Raw genomic sequence first — 25327 nt, 5'->3', positions numbered from 1 at the left:
TCAAATGTATTCAATTATTAATAATAAAATTTACACTGCCACAGACAAAGACCGTCCAACAAAAGTGAAAAGGCTGAATCCCAAATGCTCACAATTTATATGCTCACTACATAGAGTATAACATAATGGTAGTGGAATGTATGTAGTGCACTACTTAAAAAACACAATGCTCTTTGACTCAGCCACAAAAAAAGCAGGACTCTATTAAGAGCTTAATGGAAATTTACACATCTGTTTCTTTTCTTATCATTATTATTATCATTATTATTATTATTGTTGTTTTTAATATTGTGAAATATTGTTTGTAATATTGAGACTTACATTACATGACATAACCCAGAAAATGTGATAACAAATATAAAAATTTTGATTTTGCTTTCATATAAGTAATTATTGTTGATATTAGTGAGTAAGTTATCTACTACTGCAGAGCCAGAGAGACCTGAAAGACCTGAAAGAAAAGAAAATTACAAATCGTGAACTTTGAAAACTGCAAATGTTACAAAGAAAGCAAAATCCTGAATGAAACCTTCTCGAAGGGTAATGCCGAAACAGTTCACATGCATTATTCAGGGGCTATTTGAGGGCTAAGAGACCGGCTGAACACGAGACTGTTTCTGCACAGCTGCACTTTTAGCTAATAGAGTTCAGGTGCGATAAACTTTCCTCTTTTTTTTTTTTTTTTTGTGGGGACGCAGTGAACCAAGACAAAAAAATATTTTAGAGCAGTTTGCAGCTACGTAGTTTCATGGCTCAATGACCAAAAGCAAATAAAGTTTTTTTTTTTTAATGCTACAATTTAAAGGACTGCGCAATATAGTGTATATATTAATAGATAAGACTGCCATTACAGAGGAGTTATTTATTGAGAGTTATTTATTACATGAGACTTGGAGTAGAAAGAAAGGGAAAAAAAAACCCTGCCATGTCACTCAGAGTACAAGCAAAATAAACATGTTCTCCCAGCAGTGTGGTCAAAGATGAAAAGGATTCTCATGATAATGATAATAAAGTGAAAATATGTTGAATATAGGTGAATTTAATATATTTCTTGTTATGAAATAATACAACTTCAAAACATTATTAAAAATGTCTAGGCTTAATAATCTTATTTTTTATTTTTATTATAATCTCATACTATATAAAATCAACTAAATTCAAGATATTTTCACTTGCTAAGATTTTTTTATGCAGTGTTCAAAATCGCAAAAAATATGAGAAGTTATGATCTTTAAATATGCAACCAAAATTAACCAGTTTATTTATTAGTTTAGAACTGTAGTGAGGACTGTTACTCTGAATAATGTTGCACTTTCAACTTTTCCCTCATAATATAGGTTTTGAGTCAATAGCAAATTAAGAGTAGATGGATGTTATTTATGCACATTAATAATTTTCTGTAAAATTAACAGCTTTAAGACATAAAAGCACATCTTATCTTTCATCTTTATGCTAGTGTGAGTGGAGTGTAATAATAAGAAAACAAAAGTATATATTAAAGTTAAATAGTCAGTTAATTAGGTCATGATATCTAATAAACCAGCAACTCAGTGTAAGGATATAAAAAATTTTTAAATTGTTGCATATTATTGTAATGTAAATCATCTTTTCTCAGACACAGTCTTTGTGTGTATTATGTATGTATTATTCACGCTAAGAGCTATTATAGAAATAACCTCAGGATTTTTCTCCAAAAAGCGTGAGCTGCTTGAGGCGATGGATTCGTGACAGGAATGTGTCAGTTTACTCCCAGATATACCCCCACTACAGAATAACTTTTCAGACATACTCAATCAAAACTGCTTGTGTGTGTGTGTGTGTGTGTGTGTGTGTGTGTGTAAGCGAGAGAATGTGTGCACACATTTCTGTAAAGAACGTGGCAGTCCCAAAAGTCTGTGTGCTGTAAATCAAATCCTCTGCGTAGTTTCCCAAAAGCTTGACACTGATGGACTATTAGACATATTTAGTCATCATGACACATGGTGCAGCGCGCGAAGAACACGATCGACGCTTGCACATAAATCTGTCATGAGCGATAAAATCTTAAAGGTGTGCGCTTGTCATTAGAGAACACCTATCCTCCATTTCGGTGCATTCCTTCACCACCACCGTTGGCGGAACCTCATCCCACTACTAAAGCTGAAATGCTCTCGACTCACTGCGCTTACCAAGACGTGACATTTTTACAGCATAAAGTGGCATATTACATTTCAAAAAATATACAACTGAAGTAATGTAAAACCAGCAGAACTGTCGGGATCGTGCAGAACATATGGAGCGATTGCATTATTTGCAGCTGGAGGAGGCATTCCTAGGCCAGGGGGTGCATGCAGGAACAAGCTGGAGTGAAAAAGTCCCAGCAACGTACGTGGATGTCAGGCTGATGGCACATTTAACGTGAATTTAGTGTGATAAAAGAGGGAGCACACTGACTGGGAATAAATCACAGAAAGTCTGTCAGGCCCCCATGGAACATGAACTGGCCTATGTGATTCATGTCTTTCACAACGAAATAAATCAGCATGTGTGGGTTTTTGCAGTGCCACAATAAATCGTGTTTTTAATCTGGTTGTGGTGATGTGATGTCATTCTTCTGAATAAGGCCTCATTTGTTAGTAATGACATCAGCCAAGGTAAGACTGATTTACACACACGCAAGTTAATGCAGTAAGAGTGTGTGTGTGTGTGTGTGTGTGTGTGTGTGTGTGTGTGTGTTTCACTCTTTAATTATAAAATGAATCACTCCTAATAACGTGGTGTAGTTGTACAGGTTGGCCATGACTGCCATATTATAAATACTTTAACTAATTTAGGAATACATTTCTAAATGAGCTGTGCAGCACGGTGAGATCATTCATCACCTCATGACATATGACATTTTCACAAAATGCATCATAATATTCATGAACTCTGGTTTCAAATCTATTTATATTTAACAGCTACAAAAATTAAATAGGAGCATGAAGAAAAATGTACAAGTTGGAACAAAAAATATTTTTTAACCTCCAACCAGCTACATGTTCCTGTCCTGAGAAATAATAAAGTTGATTCCTGTTACAAAACTACCTGTTATTCCTCACAACACCTGAGTGTTATAGAAAGTTTATATAAATAAGGCATACTGGGACATTATTTATAGAAATATCAATGTCATATGATAATGACTCGTTTGAAGTATGAAGTATTTCACTTCACTATAAACTACACAAACCACCGGAGCTGTTCTTCAATCTCCTAGCCTTCACACTTCTAATCCCGATGCAAACAGACCCTGAAATGCTGTTAGGAAAAAAAAATATCCATCTGAGCCAAACAAACAGCCGCCACTCAGCGCAACGTGGGATTTGTGCACACACACTGTTGAGTCTATGCCCACCACCAAGATACACCACAGTACACTTTATCCTGGGATTTAGCACAGCCAGCGGCCTCTTTGTACACATCGTCTGTACACTCTAACCACACTAAGTTTTTAAAAAAAAAAAAAAAAAAAAAAAAAAAAACACACAACATGGAGGAAAAAAGCATATACAGTAAATGTAGTGGAAAAAAAGGTTTACGTTTGTAATAGGGAAAAATAATCCTATTTGCTATTATCTTTCTTCCTCTACAGAGAAGTACTTGCTGGGCGCACACACGCGCAGACACACACACACACAAACACACACACACAAGAGCAACACTCTGCTGGCCCCTATGGGTCAGACCAGGAAATGTGTGTTCAAAGCCCTAGTCACTCCTGCAGTCAGGATACACACTATAATCAAGTGATAAAAGATTACAGCACAGATGATTTTATAAGTAGGGATGCATTGATACCGAAACCGGAATCAGCTTGATGCCATGCTCACTTACACACTCATGTACCTGTAAAAATTGCACTGATACCTACATCCGAAACCACGTCACACTATGTGCTGCAAGCCTTGTGCAGTTTGCTGCGCTACAATGACAGCAATCTGGACTTTTTTCATGATTAATGATGGCAATCAAAACCAAGCAGACTGCAAACTGCACTCTGTGAATATACCAAGAGGAGGAACTACAGCATCTCCTTATGATAAAAGTAACCTGATAAAAACATCTTAATACGTAACATAAAACTCAGCACAAGAAGTAAGTGCTAGTGGCGCACAACAGCAAAGAAAGATGGAGGCTAGGAGAGAATAAAAATCTCTCTAGACAATGCTGGGTGAGTGAAAATAAAAGCTCTTATCCAGTATGCTGTTCTGGATGATCGGCGCTACCGGTCATTGATAACAAGCAATTCTGACACAGTGAACACAAAAGAAAATGTAGTGTATGTGCATGCGTACTTATGTGGGCTTTTCATGACCCCTTTTTAAACCAGGAAAACAAACAGATCTAAATAAAATCTTCTCCGACATCCCTGATTGATTATATTAAAGGCTAGTTCACAATTCGGACATGTCATGTAAAGACATCATTCAATTCCGTTTTAAAAAGCATTTCAAGCCACGCTGGATGAAGCGCTGCCCTTGTTTTATGATTCGTGTCTATTTTTTTCCCCCACTCGTGCGTTTGAGTGAAGCGGAAGCTCCATAGAAATCCACTGAAATCATAAAACCACACATTCCATACAGTGTGCACTTGAAAAGCATATTATACAGCGGTGATATTTACACCAGCATGGGAAATGAAATAAACACAAGTATACAGGTTATTCACTGTCCCATGTCAGGGTTATACATGAAAGGTTTTGTAATTAGAGTTTGCAAACCAGGCTTAGTAATGAAGGCTCGAGACCAGACAAGCTCTTCTTTATGGTTTTTTTTTTTTTTTTTATAAATACATCCGGTCTGTTGTATCAGCACCCTCTTCATGACAGTTTGGCAAAATGTTTCAGTAATTACTGAAGTGAGAATTTGCTCAGTGGGCACGGCTGTTGCCAGGGGATTCTGGTAACTCTTAAAATTCTAAGTAAGTTACTCATTTGTATATCAGTGAGCAGCCAAAATCACTCATACTCAGTGGTATCACTGCATTCCTATTAAAAAGTACATCAATTCCCTGTGCAGCCACAGTATTTATCATTTACTGATAAAGTTTCTGGTGTAGCACATCATGTTCTGACCCTGACAAAACATCACCAAGTCGCTGCTGAACACTGAGGCTATGAGATGTGGTTGTATTTGGGTATTTGGGTTGTATGTGGTTGAAAGTGATGAATTGTGCAGCTTTTATTGTGCATTTTGCTTAGTTTCTTCACTGTTTCCATATACCTGCATGTTCCTCAGTCTGGAAAGATCATTTTCTCCTGTACACACTAATTAATCCAATAAGTAACAACATTTGCACAGCAGCCAGGTGTCACCTCGGCCGTTTCATGTAGTGTAGCAGGCGGTGAGATTTGGAAACACACACTATACTGTAGCTACGACACTGAGGTAAGTCACTGCGAAGTGCGTTACGTTTATATTCTTTCTCTGGTAGTTAAACCTACTCATCTGCTAAGGAATTACGAATTAAAAACTAATAGTATGGACTCAAAATCTGTTGGTTCCAGGCACCCAGGCTGGTGATTTGTCCATCCCTGATTAGTGTTAGAACTGATTCTCCACTGAAAACTCTTTTTAAATAAAGGCTAGGCTTGACCTGCGAGTTTATTCTAAACTGTCTACCGAACAACATCTCTAAAGGGACAGAGCAACGTGCTGAGAAACATGCTGAGAACAGAACTCTCGCTTCCATCACCACCATCGCACAACAGGTTGCACACAAGGTAGGATATTAAAAGCACTTATTCGTCCACAACATAAATTATCATCATTATTTCATCACACCTCACTACAAAGCAGTTCCACCTCGCCTGAATTATTCACGTCACTTCTCTTTTACCCCATTCAGTTACTCTGGACTGTGACGGCTTTCCAGTGAGTTCATGCTTTAGATACTGTACAGCTGCTGTCTCGCACTGCTCACCTCATTCACATACAGATGTTACAGGCACCGAGAGATTAATTATTCATCTTTTAACACAACTCAGCTGTTGAGCCGTTAAGCCGTTACTAGCAGTTGTCATGCTGTCACACCACAATAAAACAAAAGTGAACAACACCGTAGTAAAAGTAGTTTAAGTATTTGCAGCTGCATTTATACAAGTCTTACATAAAAGTAGTTATAATTCCACTATTGATACATGACTACATAGAATATACACTTACGAAAATTCTACATGTGCAAGATTTTGCGATTTCAACTGATAGGGCTTGAAAATTGTGTGCATGAGGCAAAAAGCTGGGAGAAAACATTGACTAAATAAAGTACAGACTGACACCACACACGCCATTTTTATTACTATTATTTAGAAACATAATTAAATGAATCACCTTCAGCACTGTACAGCTCTCTCTCTCTCTCTCTCTCTCCCCCCATCACAACAGACAATTGTGTCCTATTGCACAGAATCATGTGGCAGCTTTAAATGTATTTTCATACTATGGATTTTAAGGACATATGAATTTTATCTTAGAAGCACCTCCATAGAAGACTCTTTTTCTAGACTTTTCCCCGCTGTTACTGACGGTCATGCTGATCCTAGCTGCACTACACTTAAGCCTAATTATACAACAGTTAGTTCATGTGTGTATCACTCCACTCATCTGTAATCACCCCATAAAATTCCCCTTCCTAGTTCCAAACTGTTACTACAGTAGTGTTAGAGACATCATTAGTGCACAAGGCAAATGATACTTTTCAGGAATATAACTTTTGACCTAAAATATGAAAGCTCGTCAGATGAAGATGAAAAGGAAGAAGGGATGCCAAATTTCACAAATCAATGCGAGCTAGCTTGCCGGCTATCCGACGTGTTATAAAGACAGTGTGGCTTCGTTAGGATTTATTTCCACTAGCGGGGGGCAAAAATAAACAGAACATTTGGTCATATTGTGTCTGAAATGTCACTTACTCGATATTAATTTCTAGAACTTTTTTATAAAACCAATATTTATATATACTGAATATTCACTATAACTGCACTATTGCTTGTGTGATATTGCTTAAATATAACCAGACTAAACAGGTTCAGCAGCCCACAAGGCAAACAAACATTACACTTAATCCCGAATTTCTCCTGAAGTCTGTATTTGAATTTCTCCTGAAGTCATTAAAAGGCACTCTGGGTATGCCCACCAGTGGATCCACTTATCCACAATCATATCATGCCATATTTTTCTTACTAACCCAGTCCAGAGCTTTCCATATCTTGCTTGAATACCTGTGTGTGCTTCTCAACATACTTCCTGTGAAAATTTAGGGACTTTTCTGGAGGTGGTATGGTGGTGATGTCATTTCCTAAGCCACTCCAGTGTTAACATTAAACAGTAACAACAGTAGCAACTGAACTTTCATACAAATCTGATTTAGCTTTTACTCTGTATTTAGTTTTACATGAAGCACAGAGAGAGGGTGCTACACTGCAGATATAAAACAGGTATTTTAGATTTTAAAATGTATTTGTCCTCCTGTGGTGGCTGTTCTGGCGTGGGTTAATAATGTGAGGTACCATATGACCATGATTCTCAATCTGTTTTCTTTGAGGATGGCTGTGAATCGTCATTGGTCGGCATGTATTTAATTAGAAAAATATTTAAAACGGTCTACTGTTTATAAACACATACCACTTTTATATTTTGGCAAAAGAAAATGTAATTAGTTGATGCATAAAACAGATGTAATAAACTGACAAAGTTAATCATTACCAAGTAGCAGTACATCTTCTGAGATGTAATGCAGCCCACATTCCACCACATCCTCCAGTCTGAGAACCACTGCCATAGAGTAATCATTTCTGTTAAATGCAGAATGCAGTACTAGGAACTCCAGGACATAGTTTATTGTATGTAGTGTATAACACATATGTAGTGGTTTGTGAAGACTATTCAGATCTCACCGCCGCTGAATTCTTGCAAACAGCCAAAAATGGGTTTTGCTTCCTATAACATACACTATATGGCCAAAAGTTTGTGTATACCTGACCATGACACCCATATGTGCTTTCATCGTACATACACCGATCAGCTATAACATTAAAACCACTGACAGGTGAAGTGAATAATTACAATGGCACCTGCCAAGGGGTGGGATACATTAGGAGGCGAGTGAACAGTCAGTTCTTGAAGGTGATATGTTGGAAGCAGAAAAAAATGGGCAAGTGTAAGGATCTGAGCGACTTTCCAAAGGGCCAAATTGTGATGGCTAGATGACTGGGTCAGAGATTCTCCAAAACGGCAGGGCTTGTGGGGTGTTCCAGGTATGCAGTGATTAGTACCTACCAAAAGTGGTCCAAGAAAGAACAACCAGTGAACCGGCGACAGCCCAAGGCTCAGTGATGCGTGTGGGGCCGAAGGTTAGCCTGTCTGGTCCGATCCTACAGAAGAGCTACTGTAGCACAAACTGCTGAAAAAGTTAATGCTAGCTATGATAGAAAGGTATCAGAACGCACAGTGCATTGCAGCTTGCTGTGTATGGGGCTGTATAGCTGCAGACCAGTCAGAGTGCCCATGCTGACCCCTGTCCACCGCTGAAAGCACCTACAATGGGCACGTGAGAATCAGAACTGGACCATGGAGCAATGGAAGAAGGTGGCCTGGTCTGATGAATCACGTTTTCTTTTACATCATGTGGAGGGCCAGGTGCGCATGCTTCTCTTACCTGGGGAAGAGATGGCACCAGGAGGCACTATGGGAAGAAGGCAAGCCGGTGTAGGCAGCATGATGCTTTTGCTTTATGCAATGTTCTGCTGGGAAACCTTGGGTCTTGGCATTCATGTGGATGTTACTTTGACACATACGACCTACCTAAACACTGTTACAGATCATGTACACTCCTTCATGGCAACAGTATACTCTAATGGCAGTAGCCTCTTTCAGCAGGATAATGTGCCCTGCCACACTGCAAAAATTGTTCAGGAATGGTTTGAGGAACATGACAATGACTTCAAGGTGTTGACTTGGCCTCCAAACTCCCCAGGTCTCGAGCATCTGTGGGATGTCAAGCATCTGTGGGATGGGCTGGACAAACAAGCCCGATCCATGGAAGCTCCATCTCGCATCTTACAGGACTTGAAGGATGTGCTGCCGACGTCTTGATGCCAGATACCACAGCACACCTTCAGAGGTCTTGTGGAGTCCATGCCTCAACGGGTCAGAGCTGTTTTGGCAGCACAAGGGGGACTTATACAATATTAGGCAGGTGGTTTTAATGTTATGGCTGATCGGTGTAAATATTTCACCACAGGAGTGTAAAAATGTTTTTATTTAAACTTTCTAAACTTGCGCAGGCTTTCTGCAAGGATCGTTAGGTAGCTAAAGAGGCAGTTTAACAAACACAATAATAAAAAAAACAGATGTAGGCTAAGAATAAAGGCAGGTGTAACGACACTATCATTTATTAATTGCATATTAAATTCAAATTAAATCAATAAATAGTGTTTGCTTTTAGACATCCAGTGTGTTGGTGTCTTTCAGTGGAACTGGAATGGAAAGTTTAAATGCAAATTTCTCCTTCATCACGTTTTGGAATAACTAGACATTAAAATGCTGTACACTAAGGGAATAATATTTCTGTTCAGGAAAACCAGTAGTATATGTTGTAGAAAATTTCACCATGTGAAGGGTTTATCCCGTAGGCCATCCCACAAGTAATGATTAAAAGCGAGAAAAGAATGATAATAAGGCATTCTTAGTATAATAGTGGGAATAGAAGGGTTGTTAATTAGCCCACTTTCATTTTTTATTATACCACAGCTCTATTGAATTCTCAAATCTGATTGGTCAGAACATGTTGATTAATTTTCTTTTACAGTAGAGCTCTGACAGTAATGCCATTTGTGAGGCAAATCACAAGTTATATTAATGCACTCATTCTAATAAGTTATAATGTCTTTGGTATCAACTTACACAGAGACTTGCTTGGGGAACCCTCCACAAAAACAGATTACAAAAACAGTGCAATTGTTGATGATGAAGTTTTCTGTGAGGAGATGTTTATTTAGTGGTTTTTTTTTTCCTTTAAGTTGTCAGACAGGAAAATCTCCAGGACAGAAGACTTCGCGCTTTTGCGGGTTTCTTAGTAACATGACAAGCTGCATTTTTTGTCTCGTTAACTTCAAGAAATTTTAAAAAAAAAAAAAAAAAAAAGAGGCTAGTGACGGAATGAGTATTTATTGCTTGTTAAGTGATAACAAGAACTAACTTGTTGTATGGAGGTTCCACAACATTTAAATGTAACTACAAATAGATAAAATGTACAACTTAGCAAAATGCTGTGGTTTAAAAGAAATAAAACTCTTCACCACATGCTGTTATTGGAAAATAACCAACTCTGCTTCATGTCAGTGTACATAACATCACCCAGTCGTTTATTGTTTCCTGTAACAGCGCACCTCACGTTTTATTCCATACTTACATGTTGAGATTAATGCTCTATGAGCTTAGTATCACTATTATGTTCTTCATTTGAACTTCATTTAAATTTACACGTTATTCTAATCTTTGTCGTAATTCTAAAACCTGTTGTTCAGTTTCCTGCTGAGATATAATTAGGCCATGTGTTTTGAACAGAGAGAGCCCACCAAGAAAGAATTCATCTAAGGTCACTGATCAATAAAGGGCTTACTGGGAAATATCAGTGCTTCAGTCATAACTCACCACATCCTGTCAGTCCTTTTTCCCCTTAAAAGCCCATCCTTCTCTAGGACACTCAATAGACTTTGTTCCTGTTGCTCACTGCCTAAGAAAGCACCCACACAGGTTCTCTGTCTTGCTCACACACACACACACACACACACACACACACACACACACACACACACACACACACACACACACACAGAAGCATTCATCTCTTGACCAACCCACTGACTAACAGCCTCCTGACTACCTTCCAAAATTCTGGACATGAGGAGCAAACATGGGAAAAGAGTGAAGAAAAAACTTATGTACATACTCGCCCACTCTTCATAACTATTACCGGACTGGGTCACTGGTTCACTTCACACACCCAGCAGTCATTAAAAAGTTACTTGTGTGAGAGTGTGTGTGTCATAGCTGATGTTGGTGTATAACAGTCAATAGACAAAGAGAATCTGTATATCACTTTGAAATACACACTCAATAAATTAAGATTAAAATGGAAGATTGCTAGGATGTGATTGTACCTTAACATGACTCTGTGCTCCCAGGTTGTAGATTTCTGTGGGTTTGACTTCATTGATAATTTTCACCAGGCAAGTGCTGTCAGTTAGGTCCCCATAGTGCAACTTCATGTCTACAACACACACACACACACACACACACACACACACACACACACACACACACACACAATATACAAGTCTAATTAATCATGAAGGACAATGTTTTCTATTAGAATTAATATCTTAGTGGCATGATGAATTTTGACAAGATGGGAAAACAGGTATTCACCACGAAAACAGCAAAGAATAAATTACAGACAAATGAAATAGAAAAAAGCTTGAAAGAGTTGGAGAGTTAATTATTAAATCTGATTCTATTCATAGAAGAAACATAAAGTTGGCCAAGTTGACAGCTTCATATACAGTTGAACAATTATCATTTGTTATACTGTAATTGAGATCGAAAATTTTTAAGTAAACAATCAACTGTGATACCGGTGATCTTTGCTAATTGACCACCTCTCAGCTCCAGGGTCTGGAGGATCTCCAGGGTCATGTTCTCCCATGTCTGTAAAGGTTTCCTGCAGGTTCTCCGGGTTTCCTCCCACTGTCCAAAAGCATGACTGTAGCCAAACTGGCTAGGCTAAATTGCCCCTAGGTGTGAATAAGAGTGTAATGTGTGTGTGTGTGTGTGTGTGTGTGTGTGTGTGTGTGTGTGTGTGTGTGTGTGTGCGCGCGCATGGAGCCCTGCGATGGACACTCCTCACACCCAATGGTATCGGTACTTTTAGTACTGCTTGAATAAAACATAGATTTGCAGCCTTAATGCATATACATACATCCACTCCCAGCACAGTCTCATTCACTATCAAGGAAAAAGGACAGAAGTCATGTCAATCCTATATACAACAACACAAAGATCCTCTCCATTTGTTCGACAGTGAAAGCTATTTCGCTGATTGGCAGGAAAAAAAAAAATCCCAGCTACCCATCTGCAAAGTGGAACAGCACAAAGTCTGGTTTTCATGACGTACTTCAATTTCAGTCGGTTACTAAGCCATATCTTTAAACAGTGAGTTTGTTCCATAATATTAAAGTCATGAAAACCAGACATACAAGATTTTATGCAATCAAGAAAGAGATCCGCTGAAGAGTATATTAATTAAACAAATAACTTACACCCTGCTGAATCGGCAGAACCTGCTGATATGTGGTATAGTTAGTGCCTATTAAACATTTCACATATTATCCAACAGTAAAGTTACATTACAGAGGAATTGCACCTTACTGTACACTTCTGGGTTTTTAAAAACACAAAGCTGGCTTGCAATCACATCACATAAATTTTAAATTCAGTGTTTAAACAAGAGCTGCTTTTATACTTGGACAACCTTATACCATTTGAGTTTGATGTAATCAATAACAATAACATTAATAAAATAATAACAACAACAACAACTACAACTACTACTATTGCTACTCTTACTATTATTATAGATTTGAGTAATATCCCCAATTACTTCATAAATAAATGTTCTGAAACTTTGATAACTATAAAATGTCAAAATGTTCACCGTTCTTCACAGTAAAAGACCAGGGGTCGCATTTATCAAAGCATGCGTAAAACCAATACTAAATTTGTGCCTGTTGGTATTTATCACACGTGCGTACACACAGCTGTACAATGGCGATGGCCAGTGAAAAATCCCACACATGCTAAGGTGATGTGCTTGTGTATGGCCACACTCATTTACATAAAGAAATGCCCTCAAATCACCATATATGGTAAACAACTTCCTGTTAAAAACACAGTCGCTTGCTCATGGTACTGCTAGTTTCAGACAACAAGGAGTGTGTCTAAAGATGATGGCTTATATGACCGATATATGTACACATACATACACACACAACTGTATATATTATTAGTATATGTGTGCATTCTATTTCCCACAATTTGAAATTGTTTGAAATTGTGAAAAATGCACGGTTCTTGCATTCGAATTGTCAGGAGCGTGAGGGAATATTCGCACATCCTCATGCATAAGCAAAACTTGATAAATCCCATTCAATGCATAGCAAGGTGTATACACAGTTAACGCACAAAACTATGCACAGTTGATAAATGAGGTTGAAACGCATGGCTGATAAATGAGGCCCTGGTTTTAAACACATAAAAGGTGCATTTCAAGTAGAGCTGCACAATATTGAAGAAAAACACGATATGCAATAACTTGTTAAATAATGCGATGTGCGGGACGATAATGCTACAAGTGCGTAAAATCAATTTCAATTTTGCAAAAAGCGTGTAAAATCAGTTTTTAAATTTTTTATATATACATATATTTTAAAAACTGAAAATGACAAAACTAACATACATGATTCCTGTACTTTTAAGGAAAAGAAATAATTCTCTGCTATATGTGTCACCCTAAAACTCTGGCTTATCATAACTTTTTGAAGTATTAAAACCACTCAGTTATGACAAGCCCTTGTGATATGCATAGCACGATATTAACATTTGCAATATTTCGATAATTTTGTTATATTGTGCAGCCCTAATTTCAAAAATATAGAAATTTCTAAATTAGAAAATTAGCTTTCACTGTAAAAGCACATACCACTAATCTATAAATGTCTGAGGCGCTGAGTAATGCCAAGCGCAGTGTTGTTAAAAACCCAGAAGTAAATTAAATTAAAATTAAGTGTAATGTCATTGAAAAGTTTGCATATACGTGTATCACTCACTTCCTTCCGTGTGTGTCTGAGGGTTATGGTAAAGGTGCTCAATTCGGCCAGTGTTAAAGGAGCTGGACCTGCGCAGGATCCCGTGAACCTGCACACAAAACACACACACACACACACACACACACACTTGTCTTACTAGGACCTTCTACTGACATAATTATTAATGAATTAATTATTAATGACGCTAGTTACTACACTTAAATCTGACCATAACCCTAACCTCAGTAACCTAAAGGAAACTTTCTGGCGAATTAGTGTGACCTTTTTGTCCACTGTAACTATCCAAAGTTTGTTTGATGTAAATATTCCAAGAAACTGCAATGACCAAAGACAGCCGAATGAGGGTGTGTGTGAGTAAGTGTGTAAGCACAGAGGTGCTTTAATGCACGGTGCAATAGATGTTGTCATGTTCACCTCATATCCTTTCTTCAGGAGAAACTCTGCCAAGTATGATCCATCCTGAAACACACACACACACACACACACAGACAAACACAGAGTATGAGACAGATTCATCAGAACTCACAGAGAAAAATGGTCTCTTTCTGACACAAATGATGAGTATAAGCAGAACAATGGCTGTTTCTTACTGAATTAGAAATAGAAATCCTACAGCACAGAACCCAAACGTCTGGAGCAATACACTTACGATCACACACAGGTTGTTTTTTGGGAATCTAGCCTCTTTGAGGTCATCCTAAGGCCAAGCATGTTGGGTCAGCTCTCACTTATACTGAGCAGTAATCACTAGGGCTCGATGATATCTAGAGCTGTCACAAATACTCGATTATAATTGACTACATGATTATAAAGAATCATCGATCAAAGTTTCACAGAATGAAATATTCGGCAAATGACACCAGCCTGAGAAACTAACAGAGTGAATATGTTCAAACTGAGGTTTTTACAGAGCGTTTTTAATCTGTTCCTGTCGCCCGCTGTTTTTAAGGTTTTTAATGGACTACACTTTCAGAAAGCAGTTTCGCTTCATGAGCTCATCTATAGAAGACTGAAAGATCTGGATGTGATGAGGGAAAATTTTACTGTTTACACTTCAGCTGTATTTTGAACAGCATTACTTTGATTTAAAAAAAAATTAAGCTGAATTTGATTAAACCCAGAAAAAAAATGTCACACATTTGATGTCTTTTTTTTTTTCTTTCTAATCCCACTTTTACTGGAGTAACATTTTTTGATACTCTAACCACCTCTGACAATAACAACTATAAGGTGTTATTATAAGAATGCAAAAATTTTTATAACAATGCAACATTAAAGCCTACATCTTAATGGATGATTTTAATTTAGCTATAACAACTCAAAGAAATTATTTAATAAAGTTTTAATAAAGTTATTTTAAACTAAGATTAACAATTTTTTTTATTTCTCCCTTGTCTCTCTTACAGCAAGAAACACTAATGCTACAGATATGGAAGTATTTTTGTTCAGAAAAGCCATGCATTATTAAAAAAAATGCTGTACATACTTTATAAAAATACATTTATAGCACTTATGTAGAAAAAAAACAAATGTTAACAGTTCTCTGTACAAGTAGGTTTTAAGACGCCATATGATATCCACTACTCACTTATTAATCATAGGAAATGGTCAACTAATCAATTATCAAAATATTTGATAATGACAATCCTAATGATACCATAACACTTTACACTATACACACATATTATACACTAAGTTTGTGCAGTATAACCATAAATACTGTCTCCACACAATATTACATTGCTACGATATCCAATGACGTTATCACTGATTATATTACCAGAGCTGCCATCTATTAAGCATCTTGTGTAGGAGCTTCGCAAAAACATGGGAGCATGGTCGCACAAGTTATTACTCAAAAATATATTTAAAAAAAGCCGTATTTTTTTCTCCCGAATAAAATGGGAGATAAGCCAGTTGACATAATCTGGAATGATTTGATAAAATCTCAGCGAATGTACATTCGTATATATTTAACATCATTTTGCTATATTTATTAGGAAGCCCCAAAACAATTTCACAAAAAATGTCAAAAACGGCTCTTCCAAAGCTGAAGATTTTGTCCCCAAAGGATTAAACAGACCTACAAGATAGTGTCTAATCTAACACGTTACCATATTGATATTATATTGTTACATGATTTATCATATCATAGAACACCATCACAAATCATATTAAATGGTGCTTATAAATAGAAAGTGATTTTTTACCGGCTCTTTCCTGCTCAACACTGTGAGCAGCATCAACAGTGAAGATGTCAGCCCCATGAACACATTAGTCAATCTATTTGTAAAATGATTATATCCATCACTTGAAAATCCACCATCCAGCTTTTGCGACTGCCGCAGTTCCCGACTGCACAGCTAATAATTATGCCTCCCTTACTCTCCTTAAACCAGAAATAGTGGAAATGCCTGTTATCTTGTATTGTTAAAGCTTTATCACAATATTTAAAAATAAAAAATGGCAAGCAGAGGGGGAAAAAAAAAAAGAAAAAAAAAACACAATCCTATTATACACCATATTTGAGTTTGTTGGTGTATTTAAGTGCCTGTAGTACAGTAGGGATTTTTTTAAAGACATTCCTGCTGCAGAACCAAAAGTCCAAGAGCCAAACCTCAACCCCTAATTCACACAACACTGTACAACACTGTACAACGCACTCCTTTAGCTTGAAACACACTGAGTTGTCTCCACACCCCTGTACTTTTGGCTCGACTTTGCCCATGTTAGGGGTGCCGGATCAGGTCTGACTCCACCTCATGGACTTTTGTGTTTTGTTCTGCAGCAAGAGGTACTTTGAAAAAAAGGGTGAAAAAACTGTGGTTTTACCAGTCTCTTTATTTAAAGTGTAAAAAAAAAAAAAAACTAATTATGTCCGATCAAGGATGTATTCATGCCTTATGCCCAATGCTCCTGGGACAAGCTCGGAATCCACAGGAACACTGACCAGGATGAAACAGTTACTGTAAAGGAATGAATGAATGAAAGAAAGAAAGAAAGTAGAAAGAAAAGTGTCTTAAAGAAGAATAGGAGTACAAATATAATCTAGATTTTAACATCCAATCTGTGAAAATGACGGCCAACTGCAGTCTCTCTCGATTAGAAACAGACTGATGACAACCCTGGTTGCATTTGGAATGTGTGAGAGGAAACACTCTCCTCTCTTTCTCTTGCCCTCCCCTAATCCATTTCTCACTCTTTCTCTCTCGTTCCTTTGTTTCTCCTTCTTAGACTTCCAACTGCACTTTCTGGAGCTCTGGAACATTCCGCTCTGGCCGTGGCATTCCACCCCTGCTTCCTGCTGGGGTGATACAGACACAGCCCCAATGGCCTCTGGGAAAAATGAGAGTGATTTGGCATTTCAAAGTGTGCAAGAGGGTGTGTATATATACTGTGTATATGTGTGTGTGCGTGTGTGTGTGTGTGTGTGTGTGTGTGTGTGGTGTTGTGGAAATCGCCCTTCAATTGAGTCTCCCTCAAATAGACTTTACAAAGAATCCAGTTGCTCAAGCGAGATATTTTTTATTAAGCTTAATACCACGTGCTTGGGAGACCACCTTGAGTTAGAACATATTCCCCCAGAGTGCAGCTCATCATGGCTCAGGTTACAAGAGCTTTTTATAGCATCAGATTTACACATTCATTTGCAAAGAGAACAACGAACTCAGCTTCTCGTCGGTAATAAAAAAAAAAAAAAAAAAAAAAAAAAAACAGCCACATATGACAGGGAAAGCTACTGCTAGAGCAAGGAGTTCTGCTTCAAAGACAAAAACAAGACATGGTGAGCATGGATGGCCTTGGATGCAACTCATAACTCATAAGGCACCTGCAATGTCTCTGAGAAGCTCTTGCTCTTACTGCCTAATGGTCACGTACACTCTCAATCTCAAGTCACACAAAGAAAAACAAGTTAAACACAAATCATCAAAATGCATTTATAACTCATATATTTAAGTAACTGTTCATTAAATGTGTACACGCATAAAAGCAAGATTAATATTTAAATCACCACAGTGTGTGTGCGTTTGTGTGTGTAATTTATAATTGCACTATTCAGTGTCACCCAGATGCAGTCTGGTTCCTCTCAAGGTTTCTTCCTCATGTCATCTCAGGGAGTTTTTCTTCGCCACTGTTGCCTCTGTCTTGTTCATTAAGCGTAAATTTATAAGTTTAAAATTAATATCTTGAATTTATATATTTCTGTAAAGCTGCTTTGTGACAATGGTCATTGTTAAAAGTGCTATACAAATAAAATTGAATTGAAGTGTGTGTGTGTGTGTGTGTGTGTGTGTGTGTGTGTGTGAGTGATTGTGCATACGTGCGTGCGTGCGTGCGTGAGTGCATGTACGCATGCATTTGCTTCCTACTTGGGCAGCTTTGTACGAAAAAGGCAAATGAGTATTAAAACACAAATCTCACATGCGTCAGTCCCAGGGCTATGCTATGCAATATCAGTGCAGCCTTGTTCCACATTTGTGAGTGTGTGACCGTTACTAGCAAACTACCCACCTATGCGAGTGTGTGACCGTTACTAGCGTGGACCCATGATCCTCTATGATAAATGGAGTTTATCAGCACGCTGGGACTTTTGGGAAATGTGGTCTGTTTCCCGCCGATTAGAGACTCAGACAGGAAACCAATACAGTCACAACATTCCAATCACAGTACACACGTCTCTCTCTGATACTGTTTCTCATCCAGTCCACAGTTAAATCTCTCTCTCTGTGAAACCATGTGGTTAAGAAGAAGTGCAATTGTGTGTCAGTGTGGGTTTCTTCACCCCACATGGCTTTTAAAAAAAAAAATAAAATGGAAAAAAAAAAATAAAATAAAATCAGAGCCAACATACTTGAAACACAATCAACACCACCTCAGTCCTTTTAATCATGTTCGTGACTTTTGGAAATTACCATAAAATCCGTGTAAGAGTGTATTAATTCGTCACATAGACACGTACAAGCTTACACACAAACAAGTAACATCAGCGTTATCTATAAAACTATCTATAAAACTTACTAAACAAGTCTGCTCAAAATAACCTTCCGGAAATCTACCATGAGTATTTGCCTTCACGAGAAAGTGTAAAGTGACAGCAATTATCCACATACAAATATGCCATATAAGACAGGTAACACATTAAGTGGGGGAAAAAAAGAAAAAAAGTGTATAAGGTGTTTGGCCACCACAAGCTTCCAGTACAGCTTTAATGCATGATTCTGCACGTCTCTGGAACTGTACTGCAGGGACAGACTACCATTCCACCCAAAGATATTTCCTCAGTTGGAGTTTTGATGATGGTAATGGAGAGCACTGTCTAAAAGTCTCTCATAGCTATTTATTTGGGTTGAGATCTGGTGACTGATTTTGGCATATGATTTTCTTCATTTTCACACCCATCGGATCACTCAGTGAGCCCTCGTGCCATGTGGATGGGGCGGAGTCATTCTGATCAACCTTGTTCAGTCAGAATAAGTTCATATTGATTTGCAGTGACTCTTTCCTCTATAGTAGGGGTCATCACTTGGAAGACCACGGTTCAGATGTGGACCCAGAAAAGTATTTCAGCAGACAGAAGTGGGGACTGGCAAAGCTGATAAACATCTGATTAAAAAAAAAATGGCTATATTTCAGTGACTCAACACATTCACCAGCATAGCAGATCTTCTGTTGTGGTTTTCCAATCACATGCATTAAAAAAAAACTGTATACACAACAAAGCAGAGCACTGGAAGTTCAGTCAGAAAGGGCTTCTTTTAATTTCATTTACCCTTTCTGGTCTGATTAGGGAACTGATGAAAGAATGTTTTTTTAAAAAAAAAAAAAAAAAAAAAAAAAAAAAAAAAAAAAAAGGTTGACGATGAAAACAGAATGTTTAATGAAAAATGGACAGAGAAATGTGTGTTTATTCTCCTCACTTCAAGGTCAAAACCGATGCGTCTTATCTGTTCAGAGACTGTGGCTCTAGTCAAAAGTGCTAATGTGAAGAGTCACTATGAAACAAAACAACTTTAAAAGCAGAACAGAGTGGTCATGCTGATGGGTTCACGGATTATCATGCAGGCTAATGGTGCCCTCTGCTGTTTGAAAGAGAAAACTGAACATTAATAAAACACACATCACCTGATACCATTAAACCCTTAAGCCATTGCACTGGGGTGCCAATAATTTTCTTCTTCAACACCAAATGGAGTTACAACGTGAGTTACAACGTGGACTAGCTTCTCATGTTAGTTTATATTAGCTCATTAGGATAATGAGTGTATAATAACTAAATCACAATAGGCTATAAGTAACAATTACTTTAATTATATTCTAACATCAACTTTTAATTTGCGATTTCATGCCAACTATAATTATGGGACCTACCCGCTAATTTGCGTTGAAACTCGTATTTACTGCTGCATGCTTGAACAATGCGGTATAAACAAAGATTTAATTTTTTTTCATTACAGCTGATTCTTTGCAAAATAGACACACACCCCTCTTAAGTCATTACTTTCAAGCCTGCATGGCCTTACCTTGAAGCCTTTTAGCAGCGTCATTAGCATTGTGAAGTGAGGAAAGAGGAGAAGGGTAAGAGCAGATCCGTTTTCACACTTGGTTTACTTAACAGCAACACACAGTCTTAAAAGCAAAACTTTCTTTATCAGGAGCCAACTATAATTTTACTTCTAATACAGCTTGCAGGCTGGAGTTTGGAAAAAGCAACATTAACTGATCATTAGGCATTTTCTGTGTTTCTGTTGGTACTAAAGAGAAAGACAATATAGAGAAAATATTAGGCTATTTTATGATAATATTACATATATGTAGGAGGCACACAAGCTTGAGAACAATAGGCATTTGACATCACTAGACATCAAGACATAACTGATATTAATCAGTAATTTATATTAATTTAATTTAGATAAAGTCAGGGGATGGCATAATGCTGCCAAATAGTTCTGTATAACTGCTTTGTCATACAAATATCAGTCATTTGTTTGTAACCCAAAAAAAAAAAACAAAAAAAAAAAAACCAGACACTGCATCAGAAGGTTGTGTGATTTATTGTAGCGCTTGTACTATATTGCAAATAAAGTGCTAATAACAAACATATAACATATTACAGGAAAATCATCTGACACCCTGGAGGTTTGTGGTTCTTAATCCCGGTGCAGGAGAACTTCTGCCATGCTAGAGTGCTAGTTCAGTACCACATAAAAAGGGAAATGAGATCATATCTGGTGGGTAAAATTGTGTGCTCATTGGGTGTGTGCTCTAAATCAAACTCCACATAGGCAGTAACCTGAGATCAGGATCGAACCAGGGACCTGGAGCTGTGAGGCGGCAACGTACCCGCTGCACCACCATGCTGCCCGACTGTGTTCATGCACAAAGGAAAAAAATAATAATCACATCCTGGAAATTAGTAGCACCCCCTACCCGCTGAGGTGTTTTCTTTCCTTTTCTTTTCTTTTTTTTTTTAATGGCATTTTGGCAGACACCCTTATCCAGAATGACTTACATTTATCTCATCTACACAACTGAGCAGTTGAGGGTTAAGGGCCTTGCTCAAAGGTCCAGCAGGGGCAGCTTGGCAGTGCTGGGATTTGAACTCATGACCTACCGATCAGTAGTCCAACATCCTGTCAGAATTTTAACATCAGCCAATTTGACAAAACAGACATGTCTGTTTTCGTTGTCTTTTTTTTCAAATATCTTTTCTATTTTATGTTAGCAGAATTTTTTTCTCTTTAAAATGTGTAGTGATGAGAAAATGAAGGTCTGACTCCAACATATGGAAGATCTAGAAGCACTTTCTGCTCCATTTTCCTGTAATGAGTTCATTTTATTTGTTGTTCCTCGCTACATTGAGTTATTTATGTCAGTATTATGAGATACGTGTTGCTTTCATGAGCTCATGGCATGACTGGGCTTCGGACCATAAATGAGATAAATAAAGAGAACTGCAGGTCTTTGGTGTTCTCACAAAGCATGGTGTAAAAATTCTCCCATAATGGATTCATTTTAACACCTGGAAATATTACCAACCTCACTACAAGGTCACGTTTACATTTACCTACATTTACATTTTTCACTGGCACACAAACACAGTGTGGTCTCTACACACGGCACATACAGATATTTTCCACTGTTTAAGCTGTCCTTAAGGGTGAGGTCCTTCTGGCCCCGTTGGCATGTGACGTAACAGCCAGTCGAGCAGGTATACTGGCATGAAGCAAAGCCAAGACTGTTCCACCCTACAGACGTGAGTCAATACTCAGCCACAATGTGGTGTAACCTATAGCTCAACAACCCACCATATACAAAGAAGGGGAGGCAAAAAGTCTAGCATACTGTAAGACTGTTAACTGAATTTCAGTATAAAGACAAGACAGAACAAGCTTAGAACTGGTTAAACATCACGTCTTAGCTCGACAGGACACATGACTACTCAAGCACAGAGATGAAACAGCATCCTTTAAAGCAGCCAGCATAAGAATACAGATTACTCCAACATAAAATACACCATACCAGCTTGAGTACTGAGCCAAAGGTGCGAGGACTATCAAAGTGCAAGGGCGGACAAATCAGTAGCCCGGGTGCCAGGACAAGCAGATTTCATGTCTGGACGAAGTCGGTTCAACAACCAGAGAAAGAAAATAAACCCAACATCCTATTGATGTTTGTAAAACAATTTTTTTTAACTTAATGCACTTCACAGTGGTGTGACATACCTCAATGCCATAACTATAACACATGCATCCAAATCCCATCACCTGCCACACTACACACAAAGGTCTTTACAAAACAGATTCATTATCGAATACAGATTACAGACAATTTTACTACACGTGGTCACCTCGTATAACGTATCTTTTACACGTAATGAGCGGAGACGCCTCACAGCTCATAGCTGAAACATTCCTCAACAACTTGATTACTTTTTCCTGAAGGTCACAAAAAATCTTTACCAGGAGAGGATAAGGACGATGGCTACACAGTTGTCCCCTCTCACACACTTGCTCCGTTCTGGTAATCTGTATTAATGCACTTAACCAGCTAAATAGCTCCCATTACATTATTACATTAATTACACTTTTAGCCTAGTCAGGTTTCAGCGCAACTAATTCATGGGACTGGGCAACACACAGGAGCTTCTGCTCGTCTGAGGGTGCTAGCTAATAAATGTATCCACCCCTGAAAAATCACAAAACAGATTAAAAGTCACAATTTAGTACAAACATTCAAATAACAGCCCAGTGTGTTCAGACACCCAGCTATCTGCTTTGGCCTGTAAAGGGTATTATGTTAAACTGATATCTTATTAATCAAGTCCGGGAGTACATCCTGTGTAAAAAGCAAATGATTTACAAGATCAAAGTCTTCACACAAGCTGAGAGGTGAGCTGAGTCAACATTACACATTTATACTCCTTTGTCTCAGCGGTTCATACTATAGTTTATTCTCCACATATGCTCCCTACGTCAGTGGAGAATAAACTGTACACTGCATACGAAGAGGACTAAGATGTAAAACCTACAAAAGTGGAAAATGCAGAAATCATTTGAGGCTGTATGACATTTCAATACCCTTTCTGATCTTTTTTTATCAGCATACACATGATGAAGCCTTTGCATTGTCTGAAAGCTAGCCATTATTGTGACACTACAAAAAAACAATATACAAGTGAAAATATCTTGAGTATAGTCCAATTGATCTATAGCTGACTATACAGTTCTCATGAGATTAGTTTCTCATTTTTCTCATTTCAAGTTTGAAACTGATTTATTCTATTGGCAGATGATTTTGCTTCTAGAAATAATAAATGCTTACAGTTAGCAAAATTATCTGCCAGTAGAACACGACTATTTCAAGCCTGAAATCAGTAGAAATGTCTAGAAATTGGCTTCTAAATAACAATACTAATAATAATAATAATAATATTTTTTCTTAATTTCAGTAAGTATTAGATCAATTCTATTTAACAAAATTTCACTTGCTAAGATATTGTGTTTGCAGTGAACGGAGACTATAGACAGTAAACTCTGAATTGAATCAAGCTCTGCATCTTGTGACCTTAAACTCTTCCTGAACGTGCGGTTAGACTGACAATGAAAGTGGATGAACAGGCTGTAGGACATTAAAAGGAATAAAAAAAAATGTATGTGTGCATGAGTGTGTATTCCCTGCTCATTAGGACTTGATGGATATATACACTGAAAAAGAGAGGAAGGTGAAGCAAATATGGACAAATACGCTGCTCAGGCTTCAAGGCTGCTTTCCCTAAAGAGCACAGCCAATAGTAAAGGATTTATTAGATATTCATGGAATATGTACAGAAGGCACAACAACGTCACTCAAACCTTACTGTTGTGTGCATTGCTGTAAATAAAGTAAACACATTTTCATGGGCACGGCTTGTAGCACACCGTGTTGCAGAGTGGCCACTCTACCACTGATTCTTGTTATTTTATCAAGTCCCTATAAATCGTATGTGGCTTTTTTTATATATAAAGTTGTCATTTCTGCATTCAAGAAGTTGACAATCATTTAAGTAAAGCTCTGTTTTAGTCATTACTGTATCACAGTCTGCTTTAATGTTTGTTCTTACATCATCCTACATTACCAGTTATCTGAATTTTTAGGCCCATAAAACAGGATTGTGACGAAATTTCATACCCAACAGGTGTTTATATGCAGAAGCACTGAAAGACCTTGGATTTAGATATTGAATTCACTCTTTTGTCCTTTGATATGTTTTTTTTTTAACTTGCTTTATCTGTCCCATAATGATCCTGAGTTATATCATGATAACAAATGTTATTTTCCAAAGACCAAAAAATACAAAAAGCACAGGACATCCCAACCCCACAATAATCCACCCCCCCCCCCCCCCCCCCCCCATACCACCATCACCATCACCTTGCCCCACGTCTTAAAAAAGAGAACATTGTTCCATACTGAACAATTATCGACAATTATCAATCTCAAATCTTCCTTTTATATTTAAGGTCACTGAAAAAAGTCATTTTTATCAGTGCAGTAGGAATAAAGAACCAATGAGTCAACAGGCAAATATAAAGGATGTTCCTTTAGATGGAAGGTACACTTTCGGGCCTTTATCTCGAAGGCTGTGATTGGACAGTGATTGCATTTCAGTGTGACACGTGTACAACACAGTGACGAAACTGAACGCAGTGATGATTTGAAATGTGTGGCAACTGAGAATTACATTCAATTCTGACACAAATTCATTTAACGCTTTAAAAAAGTGCAATCTCCTATCACAGAGCAATGATTGTGATTGTGTTTTTCATTAAATAGATCATGCTGCTTTTCAGTGTGGTATGTTTACTACATGATACTAATGAAGAGCATTACTTGTGTATTGTAGTTTATTTGTTTGTTTGTTTTTCCACAGGTATGACTGCA

General features: G+C 37.7%; 1 protein-coding gene across 3 annotated transcripts in view; it reads right to left on the bottom strand.

Moving 5' to 3' along the window:
• gmds (GDP-mannose 4,6-dehydratase) overlaps positions 1-25327 on the bottom strand; it is an 80192-nt gene that overhangs the window by 54277 nt on the left and 588 nt on the right. The window contains exons 2-5 of one of the 3 annotated variants that reach the window (XM_026944678.3): positions 14321-14365; positions 13907-13994; positions 12341-12364; positions 11183-11292 (exon numbers count right to left, since the gene is read on the bottom strand). In XM_026944678.3, the coding sequence (XP_026800479.1) occupies positions 11183-11292; positions 12341-12364; positions 13907-13994; positions 14321-14365 (267 nt within the window). The remainder of the gene's footprint in view (positions 1-11182; positions 11293-12340; positions 12365-13906; positions 13995-14320; positions 14366-25327) is intronic. The other 2 variants (XM_026944679.3, XM_026944680.3) reach the window with 2 other exon arrangements.

The sequence above is a fragment of the Pangasianodon hypophthalmus genome, chromosome 19, assembly GCF_027358585.1.
Source record: "Pangasianodon hypophthalmus isolate fPanHyp1 chromosome 19, fPanHyp1.pri, whole genome shotgun sequence".
Taxonomy (NCBI): Eukaryota; Metazoa; Chordata; class Actinopteri; order Siluriformes; family Pangasiidae; genus Pangasianodon; species Pangasianodon hypophthalmus.
The sequence above is the reverse complement of the archived record's forward strand: the minus strand, read 5'-3'. Positions and strand labels throughout refer to the sequence as shown.